The sequence below is a fragment of the Stenella coeruleoalba genome, assembly GCF_951394435.1.
Source record: "Stenella coeruleoalba genome assembly, chromosome: 12".
NCBI classification, from domain to species: Eukaryota; Metazoa; Chordata; class Mammalia; order Artiodactyla; family Delphinidae; genus Stenella; species Stenella coeruleoalba.
Genome location: NC_137158.1, coordinates 23,254,492 through 23,282,252, shown reverse-complemented (window position 1 = coordinate 23,282,252; position 27,761 = coordinate 23,254,492). Strand labels below are relative to the sequence as shown.

At 38.3% G+C, this 27,761-nt stretch overlaps 1 protein-coding gene across 4 annotated transcripts in view; it reads left to right on the top strand.

Annotated features, from left to right (window-relative positions):
- Window positions 1–27,761, top strand: part of RNGTT (RNA guanylyltransferase and 5'-phosphatase) — a 250,474-nt gene that overhangs the window by 177,796 nt on the left and 44,917 nt on the right. Inside the window, exons 15-16 of one of the 4 annotated variants that reach the window (XR_013830869.1) lie at window positions 11,360–11,464; window positions 13,695–13,738. The exons of 2 other annotated variants lie outside the window; for them this stretch is intronic. Coding sequence is in view for 1 of the 2 variants with exons in the window: in XM_079939772.1 (XP_079795898.1) it covers window positions 11,360–11,380 (21 nt within the window). In the remaining variant the exon portion in view is untranslated. Of the gene's footprint in view, window positions 1–11,359; window positions 12,670–13,694; window positions 13,739–27,761 lie in introns of those variants that run through there. One more of the 4 variants, XM_079939772.1, reaches the window with a different exon arrangement.

The window sequence follows — 27,761 nt, the reverse complement described above, 5'->3', positions numbered from 1 at the left end:
TTCTCGTTTTTTTGAAAACCAGATCTATCATATCAGGCTGTCTTCTTGTTACATGTGATTTGGAGAGAAAAAGACTAAACAATTCCTTTTTGTAATTTTGAAATGTTCTCAAGAAAGGAGATAGTATCATGCTTACTTACATATTTATAATGCAATGGACATCCTATTTTGGTGAAGGAAATAACATGGTGTTTCTTATCCTGTTGGGTTTTTTCCCTACCAATGTTTTACATCTAAAAAGAATTTCAAACGCACTGACAACCATGTAAATAGAAAAGATAATATCTAAAATGACTCTTGTAGAAGTCATATTTCTGACAAATGCCATGGTTTCTGATCTCGATTGTACATTAGACATCTAGAAGTTATATATTTCACTTTTTTCCCACAAAAGGAGAAAAATAATTTCTCCAGTAAATAGTCAGTTAGGAAGGAATATTACTTGTCCGCTTGCCTAATAAAATTTGAAAAAGCAACTCCGCCCCCCTCCCCCCTCCCCCCTCCCCAAGGCAGAGGTGGCAATAAAGACCCATTTCAAGTGTATCATGGCCATGATTCAGGCAGCTAGGGAAGCTCCAGACCAGTGTTCTCTTTGTTGACCCTTCGAGAACAATAACAAACTATGAAACTCTGAGACTAGATAATACAAATCCATTAATGTTGCCAGTGATTTGTAATGGGCACTATTAAAGTTGGTACCTTGAGCACCTTCAGAAGTTTCAGACTACTGCAGTAAGTGATATTCCATCATAAGTAGATACGGTAATTGTAAGTTATGGGTAGGAGGGATCCTTCTTTTTTTTTTCTTTGAATTTTATTTTATTTTTTTATACAGCACGTTCTTATTAGTTATCCACTTTATACATATTAGTATATATATGTCAATCCCAATCTCCCAGATCATCACAGGACCACCACCACCGCCTGCTGCTTTCCCCCTTTGGTGTCCATACATTTGTTCTCTACATCTCTGTCTCAGTTTCTTCCCTGCAAACCGGTTCATCTATACCATTTTTCTAGGTTCCACATATATATGTTAATATATGATAATTCTTTTTCTCTTTCTGACTTACTTCACTCTGTATGACAGTCTCTAGATCCATCCATGTCTCTACAGATGACCCAGTTTCGTTCCTTTTTATGGCTGAGTAATATTCCATTGTAGATATGTACCACATCTTCTTCTTCTTTTTTTTTTGCGGTACGCGGGCCTCTCACTGTTGTGGCCTCTCCCGTTGCGGGGCACGGGCTCTGGATGCACAGCCTCAGCGGCCATGGCTCACAGGCCCAGCTGCTCCACGGCACATGGGATCCTCCCGAACCGGGGCACGAACCTGTGTCCCCTGCATCGGCAGGCGGACTCCCAACCACTGCGCCACCAGGGAAGCCCTATACTACATCTTCTTTATCCATTTGTCTGTCGATGGGCATCTAGGTTGCTTCCATGACCTGGCTATTGTAAATAGTGCTGCAATGAACGTTGGGGTGCATGTGTCTTTTTGAATTATGGTTTTCTCAGGGTATATGCCCAGTAGTGGGATTGCTGGGTCATATGGTAATTCTATTTTTACTTTTTTAAGGAACCTCCATACTGTTCTCCATAGTGGCTGTATCAATTTACATTCCTACCAACAGTGCAAGAGGGTTCCCTTTTCTCCATACCCTTTCCAGCATTTGTTGTTTGTAGATTTTCTGATGAAGCCCATTCTAACTGGTGTGAGGTGATAACTCACTGTAGTTTTGATTAGCATTTCTCTAATAATTAGTGATGTTGAGCAGCTTTTCATGTGCTTCTTGGCCATCTGTATGTCTTCTTTGGAGAAATGTCTATTTAGGTCTTCTGCCCACTTTTGGATTGGGTTGTTTGTTTTTTTGATATTGAGCTGCATGAGCTGTTTATATATTTTGGAGATTAATCTTTGGTCCGTTGATTCATTTGTAAGTATTTTCTCCCATTCTGAGGGTTGTCTTTTCGTCTTGTTTGTAGCTTCCTTTGCTTTGCAAAAGCTTTTAAGTTTCATTAGGTCCAATTCGTTTATTTTTGTTTTTATTTCCATCACTCTAGGAGGTGGGTCAAAAAAGATCTTGCTGTGATTTATGTCAAAGAGTGTTCTTCCTGTGTTTTACTCTAAGAGTTTTATAGTGTCTGGCCTTACATTTAGGTCTCTAATCCATTTTGAGTTTATTTTTGTGTATGGTGTTAGGGAGTGTTCTAATTTCATTCTTTTACATGTAGCTCTCCAGTTTTCCCAGCACACTTACTGAAGAGACTGTCTTTTCTCCATTGTATATCCTTGCCTCCTTTGTCATAGATTAGTTGACCATAGGTGCATGGGTTTATCTCTGGCCTTTCTCTCCTGTTCCATTGATCTATATTTCTGTTTTTGTGCCAGCACCATTCTGTCTTGATTACTGTAGCTTTGTAGTGTAGTCTGAAGTCTGGGAGCCTGATTCCTCCAGCTCTGTTTTTCGTTCTCAAGATTGCTTTGGCTATTCAGGGTCTTTCGTGTTTCCATACAAATTGTAAAATTTTTTGTTCTAGCTCTGTGAAAAATGCCATTGGGAGTTTGATAGGGATTGCATTGAATCTGTAGTTTGCTTTGGGTAGTATAGTCATTTTCACAATATTGATTCTTCCAATCCAAGAACATGGTATATCTTTCCATCTGTTTGTATCATCTTTAATTTCTTTCAGTGTCTTACAGTTTTCTGCATACAGATCTTTTACCTCCTTAGGTAGGTTTATTCCTAGGTATTTGATTCTTTTTCTTGCAGTGGTAAATGGGAGTGTTTCCTTAATTTCTCCTTCAGATTTCTCATCATTAGTGTATAGGAATGCAAGAGATTTCTGTGCCTTAATTTTGTGTCCTACAACTTTACCAAATTCATTGATTAGCTCTAGTAGTTTTCTGGTGGCATCTTCAGGATTCTCTATGTATAGTATCATGTCATCTGAAAACAGTGACAGTTTTACTTCTTCTCTTCCAATTTGGATTCCTTTTATTTCTTTTGCTTCTCTGATTGCTGTGGCTCTGACTTCCAAAACTATGTTGAATAATAGTGGTGAGAGTGGACATCCTTGTCTTGTTCCTGATCTTAGAGGAAATGCTTTCAGTTTTTCACCATTGAGAATGATGTTTGCTGTGGGTTTGTTGCATATGGCCTTTATTATGTTGAGGGTAGGTTCCCTCTGTGCCCACTTTCTGGAGAGTTTTTATCATAAATGGGTGTTGAATTTTGTCAAAAGCTTTTTCTGTATCTATTGAGATGATCATATGATTTTTCTTCTTCAGTTTGTCAGTATGGTATATCACATTGATTGATTTGTGTATATTGAAGAATCCTTGCATCCCTGGACTAAATCCCACTTGACCATGGTATACGATCCTTTTAATGTATTGTTGGATTCTGTTTGCTAGTATTTTTTGAGGATTTTTGCATCTGTATTCATCAGAGATATTGGTCTGTAATTTTCTTTTTTTGTAGTATCTTTGTCTGGTTTTGGTATCAGGGTGATGGTGGCCTCGTAGAATGAGTTTGGGCATGTTCCTTCCTCTGCAATTTTTTGGAAGAGTTTGAGAAGGTTGGGTGTTAGCTCTTCTCTAAATGTTTGATAGAATTCACCTGTGAAGCCATCTGGTCCTGGACTTTTCTTTGTTGGAAAATTTTTAATCACAGTTTCAATTTCATTACTTATGATTGGTCTGTTCATATTTTCTGTTTCTTCCTGGTTCAGTCTTGGAAGGTTATACCTTTCTAAGAATTTGTCCATTTCTTGCCAGTTGGCATTTTATTGGCATAGAGTTGCTTGTAGTAGCCTGTTAGGATGCTTTGTATTTCTGCAGTTGTAACTTCTCCTTTTTCATTTCTAATTTTATTGATTTGAGTCCTCTCCCTCTTTTTCTTGATAAGTCTGGCTAATGGTTTTTCAATTTTGTTTATCTTTGAAAGAGCCAGCTTTTAGTTTTATTGATCTTTGCTATTGTTTTCTTTGTTTCTATTTCATTTATTTCAGCTCTGATCTTTATGATTTCTTTCCTTCTACTAACTTTGGATTTTGTTTGTTCTTCTTCCTCTAGTTCCTTTAGGTGTAAGGTTAGATTGTTTATTTGAGATTTTTCTTGTTTCTTGAGTTAGGATTGTATTGCTATAAACTTCCCTCCTAGAACTGCTTTTGCTGCATCTCATAGGTTTTGGATCGTTGTGTTTTCATTGTCATTTGTCTCTAGGTAGTTTTTGATTTCCTCTTTGATTTCCTCAATGATCTTTGGTTATTTAGTAACGTATCATTTAGCCTCCATGTGTTTGTGTTTTTTACGTTTTTTCTCTGTAATTGATTTCTAATCTCATAGCGTTGTGGTCAGGAAAGATGCTTGATATGATTTCAATTTTCTTAAATTTACTGAGGCTTCATTTGTGACCCTAGATGTGATCTATCCTGGAGAATGTTCCATGTGCACTTGAGAAGAAAGTGTAATCTGCTGTTTTGGGATGGAATGTCCTATTAATATCAATTAAATCTATCTGGTCTATTGTGTCATTTAAAGCTTCTGTTTCCTTATTTTCAGTTTGGATGATCTGTCCATTGGTGTAAGTGAGGTGTTAAAGTCCTCCACTATTATTGTGTTACTGTCAATTTCCTCTTTTATAGCTGTTAGCAGTTGCTTTATGTATTGAGGTGCTCCTTTGTTGGGTGCATATATATTTACAATTGTTATATCTTCTTCTTGGATTGATCCCTTGATCATTATGTAGTGTCTTTCCTTGTCTCTTGTAACATTCTTTATTTTAAAGTCTATTTTATCTGATACGAGTATTGCTACTTCAGCTTTCTTTTGATTTCCATTTGCATGGAATATCTTTCTCCATCCTCTCACTTTCAGTCTGTATGTGTCCCTAGGTCTGAAGTGGGTCTCTTGTAGACAGTATATATATGGGTCTTGTTTTTGTATCCATTCAGCGAGCCTGTGTCTTTTGGTTGGAGCATTTAATCCATTCACGTTTAAGCTAATTATCGATATGTATGTTCCTATGACCATTTTCTTAATTGTTTTGAGTTTGTTTTTGTAGGTCCTTTTCTTCTCTTGTGTTTCCCAGTTGGAGAAGTTCCTTTAGCATTTGTTGTAGAGCTGGTTTGGTGGTGCTGAATTCTCTTAGCTTTTGCTTGTCTGTAAAGCTTTTGATTTCTCCATCAAATCTGAATGAGATCCTTCTGGATAGAGTAATCTTGGTTGTTGGTTCTTCCTTTTCATCACTTTAAGTATATCATGCCACTCCCTTCTGGCTTGTAGAGTTTCTGCTGAGAAATCAACTGTTAACCTTATGGGAGTTCCCTTGTATGTTATTTGTTGTTTTTCCCATGCTGCTTTCAGTAATTTTTCTTTGTCTTTAATTTCTGCGAATTTCATTACTATGTGTCTCGAAGTGTTTCTCCTTGGGTTTATCCTGCCTGGGTCTCTCTGGGCTTCCTGGACTTGGGTAGCTATTTCCTTTCCCATGTTAGGGAAGTTTTCGACTATAATCTCTTCGAATCTCTTCGAATATTTTCTCGTGTCCTTTCTCTCTGTCTTCTACTTCTGGGACCCCTATAATTCAAATGTTGTTGTGTTTAATGTTGTCCCAGAGGTCTCTTAGTCTGTCTTCATTTCTTTTCATTCTTTTTCTTTATTCTGTTCTGCAGCAGTGAATTCCACCATTCTGTGTTCCAGGTCGCTTACCCGTTCTTCTTCCTCAGTCATTCTGCTGTTGATCCCTTCTAGTGTATTTTTCATTTCAATTCTTGTATTGTTCATCTCTGTTCATTCATTAATTCTTCTTCATCTCTGTTTGTTTGTTCTTTAATTCTTCCACGTCTTGTTAAACATTTCTTGCATCTTCTCCATCTTTGCCTCCATTCTTTTTTTGAGGTCCTGGATCATCTTCCTTATAATTATTCTGAATTCTTTTTCTGGACGTTTGCCTGTCTCCACTTTGTTTGGTTTTTTCCTGGGGTTTTATCTTGTTCCTTCTTCTGATACATAGACCTCTGCCTTTTCATCTTGTCTATCTTTCTATGAATGTGCTTTTTGTTCCACAGGCTGCAGGATTGTAGTTCTTCTTGCTTCTGCTGTCTGCCCTCTGATGGAAGAGGCTATCTAAGAGGCTTGAGCAAGTTTCCTGATGCGAGGGACTGGTGGTGGGTAGAGCTGGGTGTTGCTCTGGTGGGCAGAGCTCAGTAAAACTTTAATCTACTTGTCTGCTGATGGGTGGGGCTGGGTTCCTCCCTATTGGTTGTTTGGCCTGAGGCGACCCAACATTGGAGACTACCTGGGCTCTTTGCCGGGGCTAATGGTGAAGTCTGGGAGGGCTCCCGCCAAGGAGTACTTCCCAGAATTTCTGCTGCCAGTGTCCTTGTCCTCACGATGAGACACAGCCACCCCCCGCCTCTGCAGGAGACCCTCCAACACTAGCAGGTAGGTCTGGTTCAGTCTCCTATGGGGTCACTGCTCCTTCCCCTGGGTCCTGATGCACACACTACTTTGTGTGTGCCCTCCAAGAGTGGAGTCTGTTTTTCCCAGTCCTGTCGTAGTCCTGCAATCAAATCCCACCAGCCTTCAAAGTCTGATTCTCTGGGAATTCCTCCTCCTGTTGCCAGACCCCCAGGTTGAAAAGCCTGACGTGGGGCTCAGAACCTTCACTCCAGTGGGTGGACTTCTGTGGTATAAGTGTTCTCCAGTTTGTGAGTCACCCACCCAGCAGTTATGGGATTTTATTATATTGTGATTGTCCCCCTCCTACCATCTCATTGTGTCTTCTCCTTTGTCTTTGGATGTGGGGTATCTTTTTTGGTGAGTTCCAGTGACTTCCTGTCGATGATTGTTCAACAGTTAATTGTCATCCCGGTGCTTTTGCAAGAGGGAGTGAGAGCACGTCCTACTCTGGCATCTTGAACCAATCTTTCTAAATTAAGAAGGATCTTTGATTGTCTTGAAACAGGAATTTAAAAATATAGTCAAATAAATCTAATTATCTCTTAAAACAGTTTTTTTCTAAATAGTGAGCTGGTTATTTGTTTTCTTCATATCCCAAAGTTTCATTTTCTATAGAATTATTTGCCAGTAAGTAAAAATGATAAGCTTGTCGTTCAGGAAATTCACAAACTGTACTAAATGCAATGAAGTGTAAGATTTGGAGAAACTGTTATAAATTTAATATTGCAAATACAAGTCAGCATTAAGGTACCATTTGGATATTTACAGTTTTACTAAAATATTTTAAATATTAATATTTAAGTTCTTTCTACAGTGTGACCAGATCAGAAGTTTTGATACCCAGGAAATAGCTTCACAAGTGGTCATTCATCTGCTAAAATAATATGTTCTTTCTAGTGTTAAAGTAGTTTTAATTGTTTTCTGCTAAGATTTAGTCTGGTAATAGTCAAAATATTAACAGTGAACACACATTATATATCTTTTTTTAAAAATTAGTCTATCCAGAATCTATATAGATAATCTAGACACATAAAATGACATTTTAGGTTTTTTGACTATACAAAATTTCTTCTCAATAGATTGCAATATTTTAGAGTCAGATTCTACTTACTAAGTCTTAATAAAAGCAGTTATCTAGTCGGAAATTCATTTCATTTCGTATAAAACTTTTTTCTTTTTGCGGGGGTCAAAGGATGCTGAGACTTTGAGAAACAAATAGTATAAAAGAATATTTAAATTAAATGTACCCGTAATGTGTGTGTGTGTGTGTGTGTGTGTGTATGTATATATATATATATATATATATATATATATATATATATATATATATATCTCTTACATTTTATCAAATGTTAAAACCATATTGATATCTCTTCGGATATCTCATCTTTTTTTTTTTCCTTATTTGTCAGTATTTGAAAACTTTCTAACACGAAAAAGGAAAGCAGGATAATATGCTTGTTTAAAACCAAAAGCATGAATGGTTAGTACTGTTATTAAGCAAACAAATATTATAGCCAACATTTATTGAGCACCAAGTGCCAGGCACTGCTCTAATTAATTCTCAGACAACCTGTAAAGTGTAGGTACTTGTAGCATGTTCAGTTTTACAGATCAGGAAAACATAGAAGGCTTAGTGACACACTGAAGGTTACAGTGCCAACAGGTAGTTTACATTATATTGCCTCCTATGGAGTATTATTTTAGTGTATACTATTTAGTGTACTAATTACTATTTATGTTGCATTACCATATATAGTATATTATTGTAATTCTTGAAGCCCTTCTTAGTTTTGATTTTATAGCAGGCCAAAATTATCTCTGTAATTGTTATAATACTAGTTAAGACACGGATTGTACTAAATGGCTTGACCAAAGGAAATGTGGTTCCACCACAAGGATCAAGGTAGAGTCATTGTGGTTTATTTACATCCAAAGAGATGGGAGTATAAAGAGCTCAAAGTTTTAATCTTACTTCTACTACTTATTTAGTCATTGTTGAGTGTTTTTGTTCATTAGTTGTTAATTTTAAGAGCTGAGAGTTCTTGTATTGAGAACATTTGTGAACTGCTGAAATATTAAAAGGCTTCTAATTAAAATATCTTCTGATATAGTTATGGAGTGTTTTCCTTTTGTTCCCAAAGCATCTAGTTTGGAATTTATTGTGTCATATGTTTCTCCTCAGCCATGATTTTTTAGAAGGCCCAACCCTCCTAGTTGTTTTCCTTTTGAATTAAATGCTTTTTACTTTGCCTTTATTACTTTTTAATATCCACGAGATTTGGGTGAAAGTATTACATGGTTATTAATTTGAAATAGTCTCTAGAAATCTATTTCTTCAAGAACCAGCTGGGAAGAAATCAGGTATATAAATTTTTTTTTTTTTTTTTGCGTTACGCGGGCCTCTCACTGTTGTGGTGTCTCCTGTTGCAGAGCACAGGCTCCGGATGCGCAGGCTCAGCGGCCATGGCTCACGGGCCCAGCCACTCTGGGGCATGCGAGATCTTCCTGGACCGGGGCACGAACCTGTGTCCCCTGCATTGGCAGGCGGACTCTCAACCACTGCGCCACCAGGGAAGCCCGCAATAGTTTTTTTTTTTTTTCAACCAGGTGTGGCAGTTTTGCTAGATACAGTGAAAAACAGTCTCTCATTTTTTGACTCAAAGTTGTGTATGCTTTGTGAGCATAGATGGAATTAAAGCATTTTAATGTTTTTCAAGATCAGTGTATCTTGGACACATTTTGGTGACTCAGGGCTGATTTTAGCTGCAGAAGGAACTAGAGCAGAGTTGCACTGAGAAGGAACAGATGTTTTCTAAGTTTCAGGATGAGTAGGTTGGTTGCATAGCACAAGAGTAATTGGACGATGTAAAAGGCAGTGACAATGAAAATAAGCAAGGAGACGTTCTCAGGGTGGTGATGGTTTAGCAAAAGGATGAATGAAATAAGGCCACATGCATATGATGAAGGTCATTAGATGTCACAAAGTGGAGATTTCTGGAGTGAAATGGAGCCACACAAGGCAAAGGTAGAAATTGTACTGATGAGGGTAAGTTACTACCAGTGATGAACTATTCCGTTCTGTTGTATCCTATTAAAAGATACAGACTTCCATGCTCTGTAGGGCTCAGTCTTATCCATAATAAGTAAAATCTTAAGCCTGCTGAGGATTTTCAAATGCCTTTACTGGCCTGAATGATTTATTAAATCAATACAATTATGAAAAATTATAGTTTGGGAGAGAAAAGTGAAGACAAGTCCGTTCTTTTGAATTCTTCTTATTCTTGGTGGAGTGCCAAATGTCCTTAATAGATTGACTTCCCTTGAGCCCAGGCCTCTTCTTCACTCAGTCCTGTTGGCTGTTAACTAATGGCCACCTCTTCTGAGGGACTTGAGGTAGAGCCACATCGCTTCTTCCTTCAAACCTTCTACTCCTTGATAGTTTCTATTTTAGGCATCTTGACACTCTCTAGCATAAATTCAGTCTCTGTTTCTGGCCTTCAGAACCTTTCTTAAGTTTATCCCACACTAGTTTGGTTTTTTTTTCTTTTTTTGTGGTATGTGGGCCTCTCACTGTTGTGGCCTCTCCCGTTGCGGAGCACAGGCTCCGGACGCGCAGGCTCAGCGGCCATGGCTCATGGGCCCAGCCGCTCCGCGGCATGTAGGGATCTTCCCGGACCGGGGCACGAACCCGTGTCCCCTGCATTGGCAGGCGGACTCTCAACCACTGCGCCACCAGGGAAGCCCTTCTTTTCATTTTTAAATCATCACCAAGAGTGGCTTCCTGTTGCCCACTGTAGCAAATATAAATTCCTTCCATTGGGCTTTCCTGTGCTCTTGTCCCCTCATTTTCCCTAACTCCCACTCCCCTCTAATGGTGACAATTCCCTATTCCTTTGACTATATGTACTAGTCTCTTGGCAATTTTTTATCTCAAAACTTACCTGCTAGTCAAAAAGAAACATTGATTAGGTATATATGTACAAAGTATTTTGGTGAAGACAGGGATATAAAGATTAATAAGCTATTTTCTCAATGTTTTGTAATAGCCTGTATGGGAAAAGAGTCTGAAAAATATATATATACATATGACTGAATCACACTGCTGTACACCTGAAACTACCCCAACATTGTAAATCAACTATATTTCAATAAAAAATACCGTAAAATAAAAAAAATATTTTATATGCCCCTAACTTATTTATAGTCTGACTGGTGAGATGCAAAGAATCTCTTTGTAAAAAGATAATTAACAACAGAAGGTAGGATGTGATGTGTCGGATGCTTGGAATTAGCTATAGATGTCCAAAGCTGAGGAAAAACTCTGGGCTGGGGTAGTTGAAGTGGGATTCACAAAGGAAATAAGAACTGTGTTTTCCTACCAATTAGGTGAATAGTAGGGTGAGTGTGTGTGTGTGTGTGAGAACTGTGTTGTCCTACCAATTAGGTGAATAGTAGGGTGTGTGTGTGTGTGTGTGTGTGTGTGTGAGAACTGTGTTGTCCTACCAATTAGGTGAATAGTAGGGTGTGTGTGTGTGTAAGAAAGACTTTGTCTTTCTCTGTTTACTCCTTGCAGGAATAGGAGAATGACAGGTGTTTTAGGGAAGTATAAAATGCAAAGTGTGGAGTGGAACTATAAAGTCTTGCCTTGAGTATAAAAGAAAAAGTTTATGTAAGGAAGTAATACGAGATATGGTTGAAGAGGTAAATTGGTGTTAGAGAGTTAAAAAGAAAAAAAACACACTAACAGCAAAACTATACAGACCGCTTTAAGAATTTGTAATTTGGAACTGGGCAGGGACTAATACCTTTTTAGAGAAACACCAGAATTTTAGCTGAGAACCAAACTCACCGTCAAAAACTGACATTTTCTTGCTGATTTGTATCAGTATTTCAGATGGCTTCTTTAGACCCAGCTAAAGTAACTAATAGTAATGCTCACTGCCATGGACAATGACAAAAGAGTCCTGGATTCCTAAAGTCATAACTGTCAGGTAGTAAAATATTTTTATATCTTCTTCATATTGTTTGAAGTAGAGCTAATATAAAAATAGTTCAAATTAATGTTTCTATTTGTTTTTTTCTGATATTCTCTTGCTGTTCAAGTGGAACTATTATTTGTGACAGGAAATGAATGCCCTAGAGAACCTTTCTTAATGTGACTAGTTATACTTTTGAATCTGACAGTTCAAGTCATTGAAGATCTTGCCTTTCCATAGTTGTTATTTCAGTTATTTTCATCTCTTTTTGTGTGTCTTGAGAAGTTAAGATTAAGCCCAAGTCTGTTAGACATAGTTTTCACAGGAGATTTGTATCCTGGAAAAAGACAACAGATTGATTGGTTCAGGTTTGTTCAGTGCAGATTTTTATTGTGAGAAAGAAATCAGTTCATTATACCTTTCTCCCCATTGAAGGTGATATTTGACCCTTTATTGTTGCATTCACAGCTTCTTTAGAGAATTACCGTCAAAATTGTGACTTTAAAAACATAGCATCAAGACTATTATTGACTTAAAAATAAATAATAATTATTTATAAATAATACATAAATAGGTCTAAAAATTTAGCTCTTCTAGTGTACCATTTTCATTAAACATTTCCTTCAGTGTTTCTGCGTGGTAATCTGGAAGCAGAAACCTGAACTCTAGTGATATACTACACAGTAATAGAATTTGCATATTTTTGGTTTGATATGTATTCTTTCTTTTGGACATAACAACCTTTGACATTATTTTTAAAGTTAGATGTTTTTGTTAAGATCAATGATCATTTACAGAAACATCTATGGCATAAATGGAATGGTAACATATGACTTTAATTGTACTAGGAATAGAAAAAAATAAGGTATTTTTATAAAGAGCAAAGAAATCATTTTTATTGAGCACGTATTATATGCCCAGGACATATTATACCTTCTAATATTTATAAAGTCTTATAAAGTAAATATTATTTCTACTTACAGATGAGAAAGTTGAGATACAGAGAGGTTAAAGAACTTGCCCGTGGTCATGCAAACCAGTAAATGATATAATTGGATCTGAACGCAGGTTTTCTTGACTCCCTAAGCCCACTCCCTTTGTTCTTTACAACACTGTTTTTGTGTAAATATTGCTGACTTAAATTTTCCATTGGAGACGTTGATCAAGTATTCCAAGGGGGCTTCCCTGGTGGCGCAGTGGGTGAGAGTCTGCCTGCCGAGGCAGGGGACACAGGTTCATGCCCCGGTCCGGGAAGATCCCACATGCCGTGGAGCGGCTGGGTCCGTGAGCCATGGCTGCTGAGCCTGCGCGTCCAGAGCCTGTGCTCCGCAACGGGAGAGGCCACAACAGTGAGAGGCCCGCGTACCGCAAAAAAAAAAGAAAAAAAGTATTCCAAGGGAGTCAGCCCATACAACAACAGTGCATTGAACAGAGCAAGCTCTGTAGAAACGCAAGACGGTAGAGAGATCAGTGACCCAACAACATCATCATTTAATGAAAATTTTCCCATGTACCTTTTCTAAGCAAGCATTTATGTTAATTTTTTCATTTGATAAATTGGAAGTATCCCTACCTTCTTAAAGTGTCCTATAATTTATAGAACTTTTATTTTGAGTATTGTCTTGGACTATTTGCCTGTACTTTAATAAAGTGATGGCTTCAGGAATTGTTAATATCTCTTAAGCCAGTTACTGCCTCAGAAAGTGGCCCAAGATTACTGTGCTTCAGGGTTGGTGATTTGCTGTCAGCTATTATTTCTCAAAGTCACATTCTGGCAGTTCCTTTCTTGCTTCTTTTTTTTTTTTTTTCCTGTGAGTAACTTAAAAAGTGCCAAAATTTCTAGGGAAAATTAGGTGACTAAGCTTGTTAAATCAATAACCTTAATTTGCACCTGATTATATGCATCCATAAGCTTTGACCAGTGGGCCTAAAGGTGTCTCCACATCCTCCTGGAAAAGTGTAGTACTTTCATTCACTGACATTGTGTTCCTGTTTTTTCTTTTTTTAATAAGGAGGTGTTAATTCTGCCATATTTGCCTTAAGACAGTACTGCACTACTGGTACTGTTTTGTTTGCTGGAAGGGCCTACAGACTTACCCTTTATTTCTCTTAATTACGTACGCTGCTCTCGTGGTCCTAAATATTTGAATGTGGTTCTGCTTACTGGCTGTATAAGTGTAAATACGGCCAAGAAGGCAAAAAGCATTAGCAGCTCTGCTCAGAAATGTTGTTCTTTCACTTGCAGTGGTTTCTTTTCTTCAGTGAGCCCGCTGCTGCCTTTCCTCACCGTCTCCCTTTCTTCACGGTGGCAGTAGTTGATGTCTCTGTCACTGCTACTCACAGCTGCATCAAGTGACGTAAAACAGGTTTGAAACTTACAATACTTTTCCCGTAACATAGGTGTATCTTCAAGTTTGTCAAGCAGAGTGACTGAACCAGTTCTGCTTTCTATTCTCTTGTCAGCCAGTGCCTTGCCGGAGTTTTCACATTTGTTGTCACAGTAGCGGTGTAGTGTGGTTTATAATCCATATGCCTCTTTTAGGTACATCTGCAGGTTTAAACGCTTTGCTTGTCCCTACAACACAGGACTCATCTCTGCTGCTTGAGTGCTTCTGGTGTATAATCACGGTAGCAGTGTATTTCAGCTTCACCATGGTCATCTTAAAGAAAACACACAGGGGCTTCCCTGGTGGTGCAGTGGGCCCGTGAGCCACTGGGCCCGTGAGCCATGGCCGCTGAGCCTGCGCGTCCAGAGCCTGTGCTCCGCAACGGGAGAGGCCACAACAGTGAGAGGCCCGCGTACCGCAAAAAAAAAAAAACCAAAAAACAAACAAAAGAAAACACACAGGAGCTTTAATATAAGCTGGAAGCTTTTCTACCAAACTAGAAATATGCTAATGGCAGATTCCAGGCACTCTCATAAAGGCACTATACTGTTATTAAGAGGAACCTCTTTGGCTTCCCTGGTGGCGCAGTAGTTGAGAGTCCGTCTGCCGATGCAGGGTACACGGGTTCGTGCCCTGGTCCGGGAAGATCCCACATGCCGCGGAGCACCTGGGCCCCGTGAGCCATGGCCGCTGAGCCTGCGCGTCCAGAGCCTGTGCTTCACAACGGGAGAGGCCACGACAGTGAGAGGCCCGTGTACTGCAAAAAAAAAAAAAAAAAAAAAAAAGAGGAACCTCTTAAAGAATGGTTTCATCTTAATTAATTTTACTGTTTAATAAGGCCCCTTTTGGAATTTTTCTTTTGGGGGCTTACAACAGAAACATAAGATGTTGGGTTCTCCTTAATATACAAATAATATGTATTCAGAAATGGGTCAACCATAGTGTCACAGTTTTGTTGTGATCATTTATAGCCATGGAATAATAGCCTGAAGATGCCTCTCAAATCTTTACCTCATTCTTCTCTTAAACCACAGTTTTGAATCTTCAGATGCCTACTGGGCAGTTATATTGACTCTTTCAGATCACCTCAGATTTGCTCATGTTTGTTACTTATTCTTTAAATGAAAATGTAATGGCTACCTGCATCGCTCAGTCATGAAGCTTAAATTTATTAGGTACCCATTATGTGCCAAGCACTTTGATAGGCACTGGAGTTAGAGCAGTGAATAAGACTGACATGGTCCCTGCCTTTATGGAGCTCACTGTGTAATGTACAAGACTGCTGATTAAATCAGTTCTTCAGGAGTGACGACTGTAATGATAGGGAAGATAAAGGGGTTGTTTGGATGGAGGGCAAGTGTCTGTAGCTTTGTCTCATGGGTTGGGAGGACCTCCCTAAAGAAGTCACCTTTTAAGCCCAGAATTGAAGGGCATGAAGGAGTTAGATGAGTCGGGGCAAGCTGGTCCCTCTGTGCCTCAGTGTCCACATTTGTAAAGTACCAAGAGAAAACTAACAGTAAATTAGTTAATGCATGCGAAGCACCTAGGACATCACCTGACCCTGAGTGTGGCTGCTGTCTTCATCACCTTTATCATCGTCACCAGTCATTCATTTATTCAGGTATTCAAGTAAACATTGATTGAGCATGTACCAAGTGCTGGGTATTTTTCAGTACCGTGGTGGGATTCAGAAATGAAAAATTTTAAATCTGCCTATTCTAGGCTCTTAAGGTATGTATACAAATAGCTTAATAGCAAAAAGAATAATACAATAAGAACTGTACGGGAGATATGAGCCAATATCTGGGAAGGAGCCATCCTTTCTTTCTGGGAGTGGTATATGATTTGTGTCACTTACTTGGCAAATAATATATACTGCCTGTGAAATCTAATATTTTCCTGAATTCTGATTAACTTTTAAGATTTTACACGCGTAGGTCTTTACTTGCCACTGAAACTTTCCATGTTTGAATCGAGAAAGCATATATCACACAGACTGAAGTAGGTGAATAGTAGGCTCTCTGTATGTTGATGAGTGGTCTTGGAAACCCATTAAACTTTTTAGGGTCACTTATACAAAAGCCTCACAACTGCTGGAGACCTTTATTATGGTAGTAGCACATGCTTTACAGGGACTCAATATAGATTAGAAGTAGATGTCGCCTCCTCTAAAATAAAAAAAGTTCCCCATATTGTTCTTCAGGGGTGCAGCAAATGTTGATAACACCAAATATCTGTTTTAATACTTTGCTATAGTAAAGTGGCATCCCTGACATCATCTTTTGAAATGTATTACCATATGCAGCTGAAAAAAATTAGAGCAAGAATCAAAATTGGTAATCATTTAAATGTTTTTTGTTTGACAGTAGCAAAAGTAGCATATTTCACCTTTGCTGGTACAAAACAAGAAGCTCAGCAGACGGGAATATATTTCAGCAAAATGAAGTTTGCAAAATGTTACTTACATCTCTCTCTTGAGAGAAAACAGTTAATTGTGTAGTAAATAGCATATTGTAGCTTTTGGTATATAAAATTAGTGAGCTTCTTATTTGCTGGAGTCTTTTGTTTTTATGTCTTAATGCAGTACATTTATGATTAAGATGCAAGCTTTCTTTCTTTTTTTTTTTTTTTTTTTGGTCTGAACTTTAAAGCAAAAAGCTGTTATTTCTAATAAACAGGTATTTCCCTCACAATTAGGTAGAACATTGAGCTGACCATAACAAACAGGCTCATAGATTATATCATCCAAAAAGAAGTAGATTAATGTATTTTTAAATTAAGGGTAGTCTTCAGAAATTCCCTGGTAATAGGTCTTTGCAGTGGCCTTTAATCTCTTAAAACATAAGGCTTGCATGGGATGAGACATGAATTAATTTCCCAGCTTTTGACAAAATTGAATCCAAAACCATCCACATACATATGACAGTCACTTCTAGAGAGTAATTAGCTTGCTATAAATACAAGAGATTTCCTGTGAGAAAATTGCTCATGCTATGTAACCAATAGAGAAATCTGGCAGATTAAAGAAAAAGTATATCTTATCCAAAAAAATAGAACCCTTCAGTTTTTTAGTTTGTTTTGGCTCTTGTGCTTTTTTGCTGAAATTTAGTTGTGAGAAATGTGGCAGGCTGGTGTGTGAGACATGTTTATGCCCTTTATGGGGTGTGGGATTAACTTCATAATTAGCTTTTAGAGATCTTTATGGAAATTTTTTCATGAATCTATTAAATTGCACAAGGATGATTTGCCATTCAGTTGAAAAGCAAACCAATCCCTGAACCTTAGGATAGACTTCAGAACTAGACGAATCTGGTGGGATTCTCATCCAATGTATGTACCTTGGTTTTATATCTATAAAATGGAAATGACAGCATCTACTTCTTAAAATCATGATGTGAATTCTATAGAATAGTGTGGATAAACCATCTAGCACAAATCTAGGCTTATAAAAGTCATTTTAAAAAATGGTGTTTCCTTCTACCCCCCCATCACTTCTTCTCTAAGGCATTTAATGAGCCATTACAAATAGGGACCTTGTTCTTTTATCACCTTGGGATCCAGAACATTAGGATCTTCTGATCTTTTTACATTTTTCTTTCATATGAGGAATTGTGACATGAGAAACTGAGTACATAACTAACACCACAGGTATGCTTCTTGGATATTTGTTGTAGGGAACCTGGCCTGCCTAAAACTCGATACACCTCTTCTAAAAAAGTAGAGCATGTGGCTGTGCTTGAGAGTTTCTGTCTGTGCTGCAGGCTTCTAACTTAAGGAGGCATTTTGATTTGGAGTTCAAGGTATTGTTCCAAAGCCAGGTATCACTTTGGTTTTAATTTATAAATAACCTCGTGGAATAGCCACTTTTCCAATTCAGGTTAACAAAGAATAGAATGAAAATAAACCAGTCAGTCAGTTGTTTGCCTTCCTCTACTACCATTAATAGTCTTAGGCTATATAAAAGCATATAAATATGCTCTATAAAGCATATTCAGTAAAGCATATATTGAATAAGTCAAGGTGAACTGCATGGGCTTTAGTTTCTTCAGTTTATTTAGTTTTATTTTCTTGTCGTTTAAAATGGAAGTTAACAGAAATAGAATAAGAATTCTTCTGTTTGTAATACATGATCATATTTTCCTAATATAAATTGAGTGCAGAATAAACCCCAGGAAATAACAGGAAAGCAGGCTAACAGAATTGTAGCCCCCTATGTCTACCAAAAGGTTTACATAGGTTAACTCATGCAGACCCAATAGGAACCATCTGGCATTGTGCTCCAGGTTACATGGCTTAAAAATTGAACAGCATAAAGTGGCGTAGCATAGAGCCTAAGGCTTGTACAGCACGGAGCACACCACAAATGTGTCAAAAGCACTGGAATCAAGATTTTAATCTAGTTCTACCTACTCCACAGTTCCTTATATTCTTTTGTAGCACTCTCTTTCCTAAATTGTCTCAGTAATCTAGCAAGGTGAGGAAAATACTGAATTGTCCTTAAATTGCACTCTGTGTGGTTATTTGAAGAAGTTAAAAGGAAGCAGTCTGGTATGTTGGAAGGATCTCAGGACTGGGTATGAGATTTGGGGTTCTCGTCTTTGTCTTAAAAGAGTTTCTTTTTTTTAATTAAAAATACGGTTTTTCAGTAAATCATGTCTAGCATCCTTTTTAAACTAAAATACAGTCATTTATGATTATTTGACTTTAAGGATTTATAAAAGAAAGTGAAGACATTCAAAGTCAAATAAAATAAATGCCTTGAGAATTCTATTCAGATCACATGGTTAAGAGCTTTGGAGTCAGGGGCAAGTAAGCTTGAAACCTTCTGTCACTAGCTGTCTGAATTTTGTAAACACAGTCTGTGACCTCATGGTAACATATGTCTGCTCTTCCTTATAAATTTGGTCTGGTTTACCAAAGGGCGATATATTAATTAGTAATAATAAATTGGAATTACTCTAAAACAGTCTTCCTTATAGAGCAGAATTCAGAATAAGTTAGGTCTACAAGATGTCACAACCATGCTGGCTTTCCTAAAAGAACTGGATCTACTCCAAGGAGCTCAGCAGTACGCGTGCAGTACGCGTGTCAGAGATAGCAGTCGGAAGAGGCCTTCCTGCTCATTCTGCAGGGCGGGTGCTAGAAGATGGCCCCAGCCATAGAGGAATTGTGGTTGGTCTCTTTCTGATACAAATGTTCTCCCACCTCCCTCCCTCCCCTCAGGTGGTGGTAGGGGAAGCTCTTTGGACTCATCAGAATATGACTGTACAATAATACAAGCTGAAGAAGTATTTGTTGTGCAAATGACCTGTATCGCTTAAAAAGGAGAAAGTACCCCTACTCCCATTCCAAAGAGCAGGAGAGTGTTGTACCTGTGATACACCTTCAGGTAGAGTAAATACTAGAAACCACAAGTTCTATATCTGCAGATCTGGAGGCTATAAATAAAAATAATCACACACATCCAAATGATGAAATTAAATTGTATGTTGGCCAGTGTGGTATAGGGAAGAGGAAAGATTACAGGGCTGATTATCAAGCATGTAGAATCTCCTCCTGAATCTGTCATTTTCTGATTGCACAGGCAGTTGTATATGTGTGTTTGAGGGCTGGGATTTGTTCATCTTTAGGCCTTGGAAGGTTAAAAAATGACAGAGGTGCTTTCTGTTTCTATCTGAGCCTCAATTGCAGGGTTTGATTTATTACTCTGTCTCCATTTTAGAAATTTTTTTGTATCCAAATATCACCTACAGGCTTTCTAAAAGCTCTGCATTTGTTATTTAAAATTGAAAAAAATATGTATACATCATAAACATACATATCATACACACACCCACACGTGCGTGCACACACACACACACACACACACACACACCCCAAACACAGAAAAAAAAATGCAAAGGAATGAATGCCTCTGTGTTTATTTCTTCCCTGTTACTTTATACAGGCATTTTGTAGTTTTCTGGGTGAATATAGAAAGAAGAATGGAAAAAAGAGCCTAGCAACCTACTCAAACTTAAGCCCAGTTCTTCATCCATCAGTGGGATATTTCTTCTTCCTTCAAGAAAGTCTTTCCTCCAAACTTCTGCCTCCTGCTACAGTAATATGACTCTTTCTGTCAAAGGGGGTGAGAACTGTTAATAATAACAATAGTATATAAAAATAGTGGAATGTCTTATTTTAAATCTTTTTCTGATAATCTGTCTACTATCATTTCTTTCTCCACAGTGATGACAGCCTTTCCATTTTCCCTTACATACTAAATATTTACCAGGACTTCATCTTTTGTATTTTTTCCAAGTTACATTTTATTTTCTGCAAAAATACCTTCTCTAAAATTTTTATTATATTACTTTTCCTAATGGAGATTCAAAAGATGCTTCGAATTTGAATTTAGATCCTATTAGTAGGCTATTCATTAAGTCCTCTGTTGGATCATTAATAAAGTGATCAATTATTAGAGACTCGAAACCAACGTTTTATACCCTCAAGGCAGACTCTCAGTGTCTTGTCGTATGTCTTTTCTTGGTCTATAACTTTCAGCTTGTGTCCTATTGAATATTTTTATTGAACTAACTTGGCAAATCATATTTCTTGAGACAGTTTGCTGACCCTACTATTTGCAGATTTTGTAGGAAATTTTGATGGAGATCTTTCTTAAGATTTATTATGGAAAATTATTTTAAGAAGGAAATGTAGATTCATTTTAGAGTGGCAGACAGGAAGGCAGAAACTATTTTGAATTTATCCTTATTTACATGGGTCCTAAGTCACTGTTTAAAATAGGAATCTTGCAAAACTAGCTCACGAGAATGTGAAGGGTTAATGTTAACAAAGATGTTTGAGTTCCTGTGCATGGAGCTATGTAAATGAATTACTTAGTTAAAATTTGCATATTTACACTGTGTATTTTTCTAGTGCTTCTCCTATTTGTATATTTGATACAAAAAGGAAGGATACATTTATCTTTTTTCCTACTGTGAACAATATTGATAAATACTGGGTGGATGGATGCATCATTATCTTTAATATTTTAGGAAGCAGAAAATTCCTGGTTTATAATGAATATGATGCAACGGGATGCCTAAACTTTTGTGTGTTTGTTTTCCATCTGACATAGAAATGCGTGGTGGATGGTGTTTGCTTACTTTCTCCTCCCTATTTCCCCCTTCAGTTCTCCCCAGTAGCTGACATCCTGTTTCCTCTTTCACTAGAAGTCATACCCACATCCACAAAGGAAAAGCCTAATTTTATGCGGCAGCATGGTTTAAAAGGACTTCTACTCAGAAAGCTGTGATTGAGTCAACTACTAATTACCCGTATAACCAGGTCATTAGGTTGGATTTATTCTATTTTGGTTTGGTTTGGTTTTTCAGGCCAGAAGTACATAACTTTTCATGCATGTTTGCATGTAAAATTTTTAATGGAGGATGTACTGTGTGCAAGGCACTGTATTAAAGCTCCATCCTGATGGAGCTTATTGTCAAGCCGAAGACGTAGAGAATTCACTAGGCCATTTTTCTAAGATAAGGGAAGAATAAGGTGCTGTGAGAGCACATCAATGAAGCAGAGAGTCTGTGGAGTCAGAGCAGGTTTCCCAGAGAAGGTGATCCTGACAAAAGAGAGCTGGTTAGCCAGAGGGGAAGAGAGGATGATGTGAGAGCCTGACCAGTCCAGGGGGTGAAAATCATTTAATAGTGGCTGGAATGTTTCAAAATCTGATGTCACTTCTATAATTTCTTTGTATAATGCTCATCAAGGTTTTTTTTTTTTTTTAAACATATATTTATTGAACACCTCTTTTGTGTTCAGTGGGATCTGGCAGTGAGCAAAACGAGGGTCCTTGTTTTGTTTGCTCAAGGAGCTTACCATCTAATGAGGGAGAATGTAAACAGAAGGAAGAAATTATACTCTGAAATAGTATATCACGTGGTATTTCAGGAGCTGACAAAACAGACCCAATTCTCTAGAGAAAAGAGTCATCTGAAATTATTAAAGTCAAGTATCAGCTCTTCTTGGCCAGCATGTTGTGCCAGGAGGGACAACTGGAGAAACGGCTGAGCGTGTTTGCCTGGCCCAGGGAAGCCTCAGCACAGTGTATCATTCTGGGAAGGGCGAGGGCGTGGGGAAGGGTGGAGGAGCCAGCCGGTGGGGTCTGGCTTGCTGTCCTGAGGGTTGTCTGCCTCCATTTTTTATGCAGTTCCCGCTAGAAAAGGTAAAATGCCTCCCCTACTTCCTTGTTAGTTGTTTGAAATTATTATTATTAGAATCCTCTGTGAGGTTTTTTTTTTCCTAACTTTGGTGGTTGGTCTTGAAAGCAGTTTAGTGGATCTCAACCAGTTTTGTTTGTTTTTGTTTTCATGAAATGAAATAGAAGAAAAAAAATAGCAAAATGCACCAAGTTGGAATATAAATTGTTTAATGAAACGTGTATGTGTGTGTGTCCATAGTAGGTTGGGATATAAACTATTTTTAATACATTAGATAAACTGGGTCAAACCTTTTTCTCCTCTTTGGTGAAACTTGCAAAACTGCAAGTAAGAATTTGGCCTGCAGAGTTACCCATTTTGCTGGTGAAAGATAGTCTTGTAGACCACAGGGTCAGTGTGCGGAACTGAAATGCCGGGTGTCTGGACCCTCATTCTGAGTCTGCCCCTGCAGAGCCATATGCTTTGGACAAATTGTAGGCTTTCTGTGAACCTGTGTTTTCAGTCTAAAAAGAGAGGTGGCCTAGGTGAGCTCCTGTGCTCTCTTTTCAGCCAGGATTCTGGGCTTGGTACTCTTTCTAAAACAGTGAGGTATAAAAAGTGAATTGTCTTAAGGTTGTTTGAGCATTTGCACAGACCTGTTATCCATTCAGAGAGGCGGTCCTAGGAGGAGAAACGAAAGAGTGAAGCAAAAAATAATGTACGGCTCACTCCCACATGATCCTGGTTCCCGCCAGTACATGCTTGTCCCTCCCTCTAAAAAGTAGACGGTCCACTGCATGCGGATAGATCTTATGAAGGAAATAATGAGCGTAAAAACGCTTGGCCTGGTACCTGCGTAATAGAGCCTCAAAAAATGCTGAGTTGGGAAAGTGTTGCTTGAGGTCTCAACTCCAACAACTAGGCAGTTACATGGGCTACTTGTCACGAAAGCGAGGAAGGCATGAGTGTGTGGAGAAGCCAATATTGGAGAGGGAGGGGCACCTCTAGACCCATTTTCTGTTTCCAGTTATTGGATCTGCATATATTACATGTTCCCTTACTCCTTTGTGAGATGCCGGGGTGACAGAAGGTATCTTCCAGGTACCTTATTATCACTGTGTGCAGTAGGGGGACATCAAGTACAGAAGAATTCTCCAGTCTCATCCCCTCTGGTATTGGAAGGCTATCCAAAAAGAGTCTCCAACCATACAATAAAATAACAGAACCCATTTATCCCAGTCACGTTTCGGTATGTAGGGTCGGTTTTCTTGTAGGAGCTCAACTCTATTCTGAGATCATAGTAATTAAACTGAGCTAAGTGTAGCAAAAGAGTACATGTTACAAACTCAGTTAAAATTCTCCAGTGAAGAGCTCTCTGCTTGTAGCAGTTACCCTGCGTCCAGTGCTGTGAACAACCCCATTTGGGGCATTGTTAGGCAGTTCTGTTGACACAGGAATACATTTCATATGATTATCATAAAATTGTGGCCTGGAAATTGAGCAGCCATGGCGCTGCATCTCAGACTCACGTTTATAATAAGCTGTAATAAAGTAAACATTTTAAATGGATTTAAGAACAGGCATTACTTGTGATCACAAATGTAAGTTCAGTTGAAGTGCTTTTGAAGCCCAATATAACAAAGCAAACAGATTTCCTGGCGTTATTAACATAATTGTTCTCTGTTGGATTTCGATTTCTAAAGAGTTATTTAAGCCAAAAAAAAAAAAACCAGCAAAAAGAAATGTAAGAATGAGCTACTTTTCCTTTTATTATGTCAGATTAAAACAAAAAATCCCAGATGTTCACTCTGCCACTTCCCCTAACTTACCAAATCATTGCCAGCCTCTTTAACTGGGAGTTGATATTTCATGATTAATTAGGGGTTAAATTCAGCTGTTTGCTGTGCCATCAGCAGGCTCTGGAGTGGGGCTACCCAGCATTCATCTGCTGGTGAAACTCCAGGCTGTACTGTGTGATGGTTAAAACAGGGACTTAGCCCCCGCCCTTTCCTAAGGACAGACAATGACTAGAATGTCCACTGAACACCGTAGTGGGGGGGACATGACTGTATGTAAATTTGGCACCAATTAGATGGGTAGGATTCAGTTGTTCCTGGAATGTTTCAAAAGCAAAAATGGAAACGAGAGTGGTAACATCTGAAGTGTGGTAGCAAGTTAAAGCGGTGACGATTTGGAGCCCTCGGGCACAGAACAGTACCAGGAGGTGATCGCCCTTTCTTCTGTGGCAGCCAGCAGCTGGCTGTGAGTGTTCGCACCTTGTTACTTTCCAGCACTCCAATTCTGAATAAACCCCCCAAACAAACATCCTTCCTGTATTGTCATTTGGTCAGAGCAGACCCTCAAGCAGTGAGCCAGAGGCACAACATCCACCACTGCGGAAGCCATGGGAGCTCAGGGTGGCAGGTGTCCTGGCCTAAAAGTTGGCACAGGTTGGCACTGGTGGGAGGAGCATCGTCGGAGACTCACTCAGTGCTTTCTGTAGTCGTGGGGCTGAGCTGACTTAGTCAAAATTCGAGGGAGGCGCACTAGGATGAGAATATCCTGTAACATGCGATTTAAAAGCGTTCCTGCCAAGCATGCCACTTACCTGATATGTTATTTTTATGAAGCATCAGGATTGTGCTAGGTACTTTTCAGAGGAAAGGTGAAAAGCCACCCACCTTATTTTAATCTTCAGACTTAATTCCATGTAGTTTAGCACTATAGTCCAGAGAATAATTTCGTTCCTCATAGGCGACCACGGCTACCTTATTCAGAATATACTCTCTGGAGGCTTGATAAGACCAGTTGAGTGGTAAGATATGTGTGTTGGGGGGGGGCGGGTAAGGGGAGGATTGCCCATGTACTTTTTGCTCTTTATTCCCGCTAGGACGCATTGCCATATATCCTCACCAGGACTGGACTAGAATGAAAACCTAACAGAGTGTGGGCGTGGGGGAGGGAGGGAGCTAAGTGAGAGATTTAATCTGGTTCCAAATGTGAGTTCTCATCTCTCAAAAATTGGGCAATCACATACTTCTAAATGTAGACATCTTTACATAATAGTATTTTTGTGCATTTTACATACATGAATAATTCTTTGCAAAGATTCCCCCCCGCCCCGCCCCCAAGTTTGAAAATAAAAGCAGATAAACCGGTTTCCCGGACAGAAAAGACTGTTTTAAATCACTGGAGCCTACTAAAAATTTAAATAGCTCTAATCATCACTGAAATCGTCCTCTGTTGTGTATTACTCAGCTGAAAGCACTTTAATTTCACAGACGTGACTTAGGACGCTGAGAACTTCCTTTGTCTACTCCCGCATCTTTTCCCTCCCCACTATAGAGATTTCCTCCTAACTTCTGTCCAGGCCTCTTTTCTCCACACTAGTATTAGCCAACCCATGGCACTGGAGGCTGGTGAGTTTTTTGTCTGTTTGCTCATTTTTGTTTGTTTTTCTCATGCAGCCCGTGTTTCTTACCGTTTCTGTTTTAGAAGATTATATCACATTAAACTTAACATGACCTAAAGGGATCCGCACATTGCCTGTAGTTTATGGTGACTGCAAAGGATACTCCATTAGCATTTAGTTATTTAGTAATTTCTTGATTAGGAGTGAACAACAATAAAAGTTTCCTTTTCCTCTAGCATGAAGGATAATAAAGTATATAAAGTGCCCTGCACAGTGCTGGCTACAAAGCAGGTGTTCAAAAACTGTTCATTCCCTCCCTTTCCCTTCCCCAAGAAGGAAAAAAATCTCAGTCAATAATTTTAAAAGTAAATATCTCTGAAGGAAAATAAATCTCTTAGTTGCTGTACAGAAGAAACTAACACAACATTGGAAAGCAACTATACTCCAATAAAAATTAATTCAAAAAAATAAATATCTTAGGTAAAAACATTAAGTTAGTTTTGAGTACAAGTTACCAAAGTAATGAATTTGCTATTTCATCTGGTTTTATAATCTCCTCAATGCATGAATGTTCACACCCATAAAGATACACTAATTCATAGACATAATGCAGGATGCACTTTAGTACTTAGATATTTCAGAATAAAAGTGTTTGATTTGATGACCTCCAAGTTTCCTATCAACTCCAGAATATTGGATTTTATGAAAGGTATTTGTAGTGTGTTTTGGGAAAAAAAGATCTTTGTTTTTGAGGAAGGTATTTAGGGACTGTGACAGCTGATACAGATAATTTACTGTAACCATTTTTAAACTTTCAACCTCTTCTGAGTGGTTTTTGATATCCCCAATACCTGGAGCTAAGGAGGCAGATTTAAATAAATCCATCGTGAATGTCATTCAGAAGGTACATAAAGATACAAAACAGAACTCCAGGGTTTTGAGCAGTGTACTGTCACTCTGTGTTTGTGTAATGCTTTTGTCAATAATTCCAGAACTTCTTTCTCAAAGAAGAAGAAATATAGTTGTTGAGAAAGCATATATAAAAATAGAAGGCAGTGTGCATGGCAAAGTTACAGCTACTGTGGTCCAAGTATCTCAGTGAGAGTCTGCACTGACCCGAGGTGCTGAGTTGTGAGAAAGGAATCCTGGAAAGCTTTGTTTGCTCAGATGGGTCGCAGTCATCACAGAGCATTATCACTAAACTAAGGAGTTCTGTGTCCCTAAGCTAATGATTCAAAGGTGTTGTGGGTCTGTGCCCATTAATGCTGATAGGGCAAAGCAAGTCATTTTAAAGACCAGGTTTACTCTGGAAGATGATCAAAAGGGAAGAGTGTCAACCTTTTTTTTTTTTTTTTCCTCTAAATAGTAGGCAGAACAGGAAGGAAATCTTTACTTATTATGGTAGCATTTTGGTTTATTGACACATTGATCCAGCTGGAGGACAGTTCTCTTGAAAAGAATAGACAGGTTTTAAATGGGTCAGTGGAAAGAGATAAAGTTATATGTAACCAGCATGTATTGCTAAAGGAATAAACAAATGAACGTTATTGGACCCAAATTGTTAGCAAGTCCTTGGAGAGTAAATGATGGACTCGTTGAAGTAAATTTGAACTATGCATTGACATTTTAGTGACCTGCCTAGCTCAAACATTAGATCCAGTGTATTGTGAACTTTGTTAAGCATGGATATTTAATGACCGGTAACACGATTTTAAGTTAGGTGTTTGTTACTGCCAATAGATAGACCATTTATCAAACTCAATCTGACAGATATACTTTATGAATTGCTTACTTTGGCTGTGAGACAGACATCTTAAAAAACAAGCAACATCAGTCAAGTCTGTCATGGTACTTATAACTATTTAGAAAGAAAAACGTGTTAGGCATGCATATTGCATTTTAGCCTCCTCCCCACATTAATGGTACAGGCAGACCTTGTAGATATTTCGGGTTTGGTTCCAGACCACTGAAATAAAGCAAATATCGCAATAAAGCAAGTCACCTGAATTTTTTGGTTTCTCAGTGTATATAAAAGTAATGTTTACACCAAACTGTAGTCTATTAAGTGTGCAATAACAGCATTATGTCTAAAAAAATGTACATACCTTAATTTAAAAATACTCTATTGCTAAAAAATGCTAACCATCATCAGACAGAGCAGGGTTGCTACAAACCTTCAATTGGTAAAAAAAAAAAAAAAACAACAAAAAACACAATATCTGTGAAGTGAAACCGAAGTGCAGTAAAACTGCCTATAGGCATACAATCTATGCCTATAGATTGTAAAGCTTTCCTTGGTTGTATATCGTTATTATCCCACGTGT